Consider the following 8466-nt stretch of genomic DNA (forward strand, 5'->3'; position numbering starts at 1 on the left):
GAAATAACAAAACAAAAACTTAATAATTAGTAAATGTGTAACAAAAATGCATAATTTTAATATACTTAATCTATGGAATGTTTATTATATAAATAAGTTTTTTTTTTTTTTTTTTTTTTTTTTTTAAATCTTTATTTTACGAGATTATTCGCTGGGCGAATATGCCTCTCTATATAGCTCTAATATATGAGAGAAGGAATAGGACTGGCATCGAGAGAAAAGACAGAAGTAATTATTGTTGTCTTTTCTCGATGCCAGTCCTAACCAACCGTAACAATTGCATGGCCTCCGCCGAGAGCGGGTAGGCCAACGCAGTATTAATAAAGCCGACAGAATTGGTGGCGGTATATCTAAAAAGTCTTCTTCTATGTTCCTCATTTCGGGCACATTCCATTGAAATATGGACAACATCTTCTGGTATATTGCAAACACTACAATTAGGCGAGTTAACTTTTTTCATAAGATATGCAAATTTATTCAATGGAATGTGCCCCGAACGAAGACGCATCATGAGAGTCATATCCTGTCTATTTAAGGAACTATTGTCAATCCACGACAAAGTAGGTGGCTGTGGCTGGATAGTTTTATACCATATACCCTTCTCCTTTGATCTTTCATCGAAATACTCTTTCCAAGATTCATGACTGGTCTTCATGAATCTTGGAATAAGTTTTTCTTTGCGAGATTTAAGTGCCTCTTATAAGATAAAATTTCTAGTAAGTATATAAATTTTATTTTTTAAATTAATCTAAGTTAGTCATTTGGTAACATAAAAGTTAGGCAGTTAAATGATGCTGCTGGTATCAGCGCCAAAAGGCGATAATCAAGTTTCTTCAAATACAGATCGGCAATAGCAAGTCAGGCGTACTTGTATTCATAGAGGTCAGTGAAATGGAACACAATTTTGTATGGAATAGCCGCCCAAGTGAACGACTCTCGGTTTGATCCTTTGGACGATATCAAATATTAGAAAATCAAAGAAAAATAAAGCTGCTTGTATGCTACTTGCGTCAAATGTGCTAAACATTTGACGCCTGCCAGTGACGTCAAAGCTTCGACGCTTTGTTAGAAGTTCCCTAACTGTCGTGAACTGTGTAGCCGTTCCATACATGTAATCCAATGTACTCTGTAACTAGTGTAGCGCAGGAATGTCTTTGAGCATGTCTCTGTATCGCCTGAGCATGGGCGCGTAGATGCGCTCCGCGTCGGGGTAGGGCTTCGCCACCGGCGACACCGTCGGCTCAGAGCCTGAGATCAACAAAAATACATTTATCAGTCTCCATATACAACGTTGCTAAGGAGTAACCCATATGGCAGGCATAGACCCTTGCAAGATGAAACGTAGTAGTAAAAGTTATTTGTCGGCAGTTTTCGACTCAATATAGAGTAGATAGAATCCCCAAAACTTATTTTGTTGAAAATATTGAGTCCAAAACTAGACTGTATCTTGAGTAGGATAGATACCAAAACTCGAAAATCGGTCTCTACCTTGCCTTGGCGAAATGACAGACTGAAGAAATACTAACCGTTAAGTGAAATTCCAGTATGCTCACTCCACACTTCGGCGGCGCGGACCGCGGCGCCCAGCAAGGCGGCATTGGCGTGCGAGTCCTAGTCAATACAGAAACAAATAGCACATTACTATCCAGGCCGGAAATAAAGCACTTGCCAGACTAATATTGGAAAAACATGCGTGTTGATGGCTGTTTGCATATGTTGCCAATGCTTGTCGTTCCATCCGATTAGCTGCAAGTCAAACCATAGCCAAACACATGTATAAAAAGAAGTAACAGTAGCCGGCAAAAAATATTGTACATCGACCTTTAGAAAGAGCTTTCGTCATATAGCGTTGTCTCTCTCACTCATTCCTGTGACGTTTTGTCGGTCTCAATGACAGAGACAACGCTCTACAAAATCGCTATCTCTTTCAAAAGGTCGTTGTACAATATTTGCTGCCGGGTACTGTACTATGTGGTGTTTCCCGATGCTTGCTGTATGTAGTTTGCCACAAACATGAAGCGACACCATGAAACTCGGCTCTACTGCAATCTAGCAGTGTACCCCGAAGGTTATAGATCAGTGTAAAGTGTTGATACCTGCACGTAGACGGGTGTGTTGAACACGTCGGCAAAGATCTGCAGAAGGGCCGTGTTGACGGACGCGCCGCCCGTCGCCACCACACGCGACCCGGCCTCTGCGACACGACACATTGATTGAGCAAAGGGTGTTCCCAACCGAAAAACCCGAAAAAAAATCCGAAATCCGAAAAACATTTGTAAAAGTTCATTTAAATAAAAATATTTCTATTCAAAAACATTCTCGAAGTTCAACATTAGTAGTAGGGTTAGTAGGAAGTGCATATTAGAAACAAGAAAGCGAACGTTTTCGTGGAGAGAGTTCAGACAGAGCTCTATGGCCATAATAAGGGATCTTATTACTTGAAACCAACTGTAAAAGTACTCACCTAGTGTGAATCCCATGTCCTCAGCGTGCGCCCTCCTGGCGAGCGCCTGGCCTTCTAGCAAAGCTCTTGCTTCAAACTGTGAAGCAAGCTTTTCTACCGGTCGACCGTTAGCGTCCACTAGTCGACGCAAGGGTTTGGCTCGCGGCACTATTTCTGCCGTGTCGTAGTAAATACCTAAACAAAATCAGCCAAGCTAAGTTAAAGCCTGAAATGTTTTACAAAAAGCTCCCAGAAGACATTTCGGAGATGTCTCGCAACAAGTTCAGTTTCCATAAAACATATTTTTTTTGAAAAATCCTATTACAATATAAAGGATTATTTAAATTATATGAAAGCCTAGGAATGAGTTGCTTTTTGGTGTATACAAATAATTTGCTACATGATGTTAGAAATGTTTGCGACACTGTATTGCGTGATCCCATGAGACTCACCCATATAGCCCATGTTGCCTCTGACGGTGGCTCGCAGCAGGTCGTCGAAGGCGCCCCAGCTCGGCCCCGCCAGGCGGTCCCGGTGAGCCTGCCGCGTGAGCGAGCCGTTTGCGAAGCACAGCAGCGCCATGTAGGGGGCGCTGGTGGGCCCCACGAGCACGTGCCCCGCGGACGGCGCCGCAGGGCTCTGCAGACCCAGCAGCAAGGTGTCGCTCGTGCCCAGGCTCAGCCCCACCCAGCCAGCGCGCAGGCGGAGCCCTACAGTGATAGCCATTGTCACATGTACATGTGCAACACATACTTTTGCATTTCCTTATAAATAGTACGCTCACTGTGTGTATCTTACACGCATAATATTTCCGCAGTCATGTCGCGTCAGTAGTTAGAAATATACATGTGGTTAAAAGGATTAATTATTTTTATTTAGGAATCAGATTGTACTGTCAGGTTTCATTTATGAATAATTTACGAGACGTAGTACGCGAAACTCTTCAACGGGCAACAAAAAATCAATCGCGATTAGTTAAATCACTTAGGCTATACATAATACATAATTATATTAAGTAACACACATACATTTTCATTTCCCTATTAGTAACCGTTTCAATTTTGGTTCAAAAAATTAAACTTTTTCTCACTGCAATTTAAAACGAGCTGTTCTATTGAGAGTACAAATCTGAAACATTCAAAGTTCCACTTACCAGCGAGCGCAGAGCAGTTGTCGCCGGTGAAGGCGACGACTTTGCAGTCGGGTTTGAACCCATAACGTTGCACGTAGTAGTCCGATATCGTGCCCACCACTGAGGCACTGGGTACCGGCGCGCCGAGCTTGTCTGCTAGCGTCTCGTCCCCGCACGCCTGAAATTCACTTTTTAACTTGAAAATACTTTCTTTATTGTACCTATTCTACTTTCTTTACAGCGTCACAGTCACACACTTCATTACAGTCTTCGTGAAATAGAATGTCTGTACCTATCAATGAATACAGCTCACCTTTAAAGCTTCTTCGCACCATGTCTTATGGTGTATATCGAGGAGATTCATGCCAGATCCGTCGGACAAGTCGAGGGGCGCCACTTTGCCCGCGAACAGCGAGCACGCGAAGGAGGACACCAGCGAGATCCTCTCCGTGGCGCTGTACGCGCGGAGCCGCGTGCGGTGCAGCTTGCGGATTTGCGGGCCCGTGAAACGCTCGTACGCTCGAGAGCCGGTTATCCTTGCTAGTTCCTGACCCAAATAAAAGAATTGTAAAGAAACAGACATACAATTCAGAATGGGTGTAGGTGTGGCCTAGTAATAGTAACACATCAATGCGCGTTATTGCAAAAAGAGACTTATTCAAATAGAGTTACACTTTAATTTACGTTGTAGCTATCGTAAGTGATATTCTTCATTTTTTGTCACAGTTGACCCATCCCAGCCCGGCTAGCATGGGCAGTAGATAAAAATTATATCCCCTGATTATATCCACTGATGTCATAGAAATCAGTGGATATAATCGGGGATATAATTTTTATCTACTGCCCATGCTAGCCGGGCAGGTCCATATTAATGAACCTGCTCGCGCGACGCGACAGCGCTTGGCGCGCTAAGGAGAGAGAGAGGCTGTTTGTTTGCATAGAGCACTATCTTTGTCCAACACGATTGGCTTCATTCAGACCTCACCTTTACCATTATCCCCACACACAAATCGTGTGCGGACAGGCCGATGTCCCGGTAGTAGTATACATAATTAAATCAATGAAATTCTATGGAGTGTCAGAGGTGTGCGTCATTTTCCAAGGACACTAATGATGGGTTTCCCTCACCTCAGCACCGCCCACAGCCTCCTCCAAAGCGCGGCAATCGGCAGAGGTGCTGCAGTCCATCCACACGGGGGAGTCCACCACAAATGCTGATGCTAGCTGCGAGTGCAGGAACTGCTCTGATGATAGGTTGGCTAACCTGTCCTCTGCACCCTTCGCCCACCACACTGAGCCGTGTTGCTGAAATACAACATTATTTTGAAACAGTATGAAAGTAAAAATATTAGGTAATTTTTTATAGCTTAATTGTTAGTCAATCTCATTGCAAGACTGCAGAATATGATTGGTCTACAGAAAAACTGAAACTCCATACAAAGTAACAAATTCAAATTCAAAATATTTTTATTCAATTAGACTTTTACAAGTTCACAGGCAAATAATATTCAACTAAAAAGAATTCTGAAGCTGTGCTAGAACCATTATCCAAATACATAAAAGCAAAAACTGACTGAGTGATCTATAAATGCACAGCTCAAACTACTGGATGGATTGGACATAGATATCTGCTAAGAAAGGATTTTGAAATACATAGTTTGAAATTTGTGTAGTCCACATTGTAGTATAGTAGCAGTTATACTTATAAATAGATATGCCACTAACTTGAACATGTGGTTTCAAATGTAGCATAATACCTGAGCAGCCCCTGACAAGGCTTCGACGTTAGCAAATTCTACACCAGCCACAATGAGTTTGTCCATCACCATGTCCAGGGCTTTCACCCACAACAGCGGCGGCGCCGTCACCTCGCCGTGCTCCCCGCGGAGCACCCCGCCCGCTGTCCTGTGACCATACACTACTCTAAGACTGATAAAACAGCTATGTGATCCTAATTCTGATCCATGCTAATATAAATGCTAAAGTGTCGGCCACTAGGTTTTCATAGCCAATCTATTCAATGGATTTTGATGAAATTTAGTATAGAGATAGCTTGCACCTTGAGGACATAGGCTAATTTTTATCATTATATTTATTATTTATATTAGAGGGTGATATCGGTGATGCCTCTATATCGATGTGCTTCGAGTTTTCCAAATGTTTGTGCAATCTATTCTTGAACTGGTTAACAGAGCTTGACATAACCACATCCTTGGGCAATTATTTATTCCAAATATAAACAACTATATTGGTTGTTTAAATGGATTTGATTTCTGTCATAAAAAATGGAAAAATTTCCCAAAGGATGTCCATGTCCATGAAAGTGTCTTTTACTAGGTACAGACATAGCTTGTATCCTCCTTCTTTTCACTCACTCATCTGAAACCATGTCTGTGTTTGGGTCACAAAAATTCATATGTGAACCAAATTTCAACTTAATCCGTCCAGTAATATACTTACCTAAATTCTGGTAATTCGACATCAAAGTCAACATCAGCTTCTTGTTGGACAACATAGTCTTCATCTATGACCACCGCTTTTAACTGTAAATTAAATTCAAATATAAATTAACTAGCCATCACATTCACAATTCACAGCCATCTTTTTAACCAATTTTGACGAAATTTTATACAGAGGTAGCTTGCATCCTGAAGGTGACTATACACTACTTTTTATTCTGGTAAAGTTCTCAGACAATTTTTAAATAACCAAAATTTAGGGGTATGAAGTTGCAGACATCATATAATATTAAGTAAGACATTGAAGTATACATTACACTGCGTACATAAATTGAATTATAAGTAGGTACTTAATTAAAAACACTATCTTATCAGACAGTATTGGTAACTGCTTATTTCATCATTAACAATTTATATAGTTCAATTTATAGAAAGTTGTGAGCACAATGAAACTGCAGAATATGTGTCTAATTTATAATTCAGCGTTACACGAATTTAGACCAGTATTTTCACATTGAATCACTCACTTTCACTTTTAAGTATAATTTTATCTTTTACGGCATCATCATAAAATCTATCTTACTGGGTTTTCATAGATATGGCTACTGGTTCCTTCAGATAAAAATCCCAAGGGATTCTTATTTCTTGTTTACATATCGTAAAATACTTCGCAAACACTTTGTCAACATTTCACTGTGCCAAAAATCAACAAAACTAAAGTTTAAATTAAGTTATGTTTTTCTTTTGTTATAAAATAAAGTTGCGAGCTGTTTAAATTATTTATTCATTTCTTTGTTTTAACACTGTCTTGTATAGTATTTTAAATTAATTGCCTACCCTTTGAGTGCTAAAATCAAATCCCAAAAAAGTTTTTTTTCGAGTTTCGTCAAGCATTTTATCACAGTTTTTCTTAATATTTTGATTTTTGACAGCTCACAGCTGCCGGTAGATGATGACACTGTTCGTTCGGAAACAGGCGCACCGGTTTCTATCGTATCACTATCTCGTGACTGAATGTCGTTTATTAATTAAATTATAGCGCGATTTCAAGTTATCCGTCTTTATCAATGACTTTCTAAGCATGGACACATCACGGCATACAACAAAAGAGCCCAAACATGGCACACGTTTCTAAATTCACCTTATGTAGCTTCAACTGCTCCATTTATACATTCCCGCTAACATTCAAGTCCTGTAAACTAACCTCAGTGATTAAGCCGCAATGTAAATCGATAAGCACTCGAAGCTGAATAAGGTGATTTTAGAAGCAAACTTGAACAAAAAATGGAATGGAGTAGTGTAGCACTATTAATTTTTGTTATTTCTTTGAGAGATTTTTCGTTTTTGTAAATATGAAACTATTATACTATATCTATACTATATAACTATTATACTATATCTGCTCGTGCTGATTCACTGACTGACTGACTAACTGACTGACTGACTCATTTGATCACCTCTTTGTATGTTTTTTTTTTAACCGATAGTTTCGTATAGAGGACAAAAAATGATTCGCAGGAAAAATATGGATAGAGCTGATGATTGAGGATTTCGGTGAGGAGCACGGCCAGGGTATTGAAGATAGGTGGGGGGTGCTCGAACAAATGTCACTCAGAACTTCATCCAATAGACAGGGAGCTGAAAAATAAAACCAAAATGGCGGATTCAATATGGCGGCCATACAAATTTCGCCGGTGTCTATCTCGAAGATTATAAAAGATGGAAGAGTTGTTTTCCTGGCAAAAAATGATCAGGACCCAAAATTCAACTTGATGAGCAGAAAAATTGCGGTCCACTTGCGGGCCGCGAACTCACACGCCCTACTAGTTATATGTATATGGTTTTACGTGGGATGATTTATATTAAAAAAAAATTAAAAGCCCTAGATTGCAATCACACCTGGTGGAAAGTGATGATACAGTCTACGGTAGTAGCGGGCTAACTTGTAGGGGTGGGGTAAAATCCATACCCGTTATAGATGTTTCTATATGGCATCGTACCGGAACGTTAAATCGCTTAGCGGTAGAGTGGTAAGTAGCCACGGCCAAAGGCCTCCCACCAGCCGACCTAAACCAATTAAGAAAATCTCAATCGGCCCAGCCGGGAATCGAACCCGGGACCCTCGTCATACAAATCCACCGCGCTACCACTGCGCACCGGAGGTCGTCAAAAGATAATAAATTAAATGTGATACAATACCAATATACCAATAATAGATTTTACATTGAACAAAAAAAAGCTACTCCACAGTTTTGTTTTTCCGACATTCGTGACGCGCCCTTCCACCTGTCTCTTTCCGATGTGCGTGAGAGAAAGGAATGGGAACATTGTAAATAATTTTAGATGTTTCTAGTGTTTTCAATGGTTTTACTAAGTATTTTACACTTTTTCGCATGTTATCTTACGTAAATAAAATTAACTTACCGGTGGTA

At 40.4% G+C, this 8466-nt stretch overlaps 1 protein-coding gene across 1 annotated transcript; it reads right to left on the reverse strand.

Annotated features, from left to right (window-relative positions):
* Window positions 1–670: 670 nt before the first annotated feature.
* LOC123868740 (xylulose kinase) lies at window positions 671–7069 on the reverse strand. Its single transcript, XM_045911328.1, has 11 exons — window positions 6872–7069; window positions 6036–6118; window positions 5333–5480; window positions 4704–4880; window positions 3889–4122; window positions 3597–3753; window positions 2896–3153; window positions 2465–2638; window positions 2097–2194; window positions 1527–1611; window positions 671–1248 (listed from the first exon to the last, which is right to left on the reverse strand). Exons 1-11 carry the CDS (start codon window positions 6926–6928, stop codon window positions 1133–1135), a joined length of 1587 nt encoding a protein of 528 aa, XP_045767284.1. The 5' UTR covers window positions 6929–7069; the 3' UTR covers window positions 671–1132.
* Window positions 7070–8466: the final 1397 nt, after the last annotated feature.

This window comes from Maniola jurtina, chromosome 10, assembly GCF_905333055.1.
Source record: "Maniola jurtina chromosome 10, ilManJurt1.1, whole genome shotgun sequence".
NCBI lineage: Eukaryota > Metazoa > Arthropoda > Insecta > Lepidoptera > Nymphalidae > Maniola > Maniola jurtina.

Bases quoted from the DNA above. Each gene is read 5' to 3' on its own strand.
- LOC123868740 (XM_045911328.1), bottom strand. From the start codon at position 6,928: ATGCTTGACGAAACTCGAAAAAAAACTTTTTTGGGATTTGATTTTAGC. The intron at 4,881-5,332 runs GTATTATGCTAC...GTTGTATTTCAG, and splicing joins CCTTGTCAGGGGCTGCTCAG to CAACACGGCTCAGTGTGGTG. The intron at 3,154-3,596 runs GTAAGTGGAACT...CTATCACTGTAG, and splicing joins CAACTGCTCTGCGCTCGCTG to GGCTCCGCCTGCGCGCTGGC.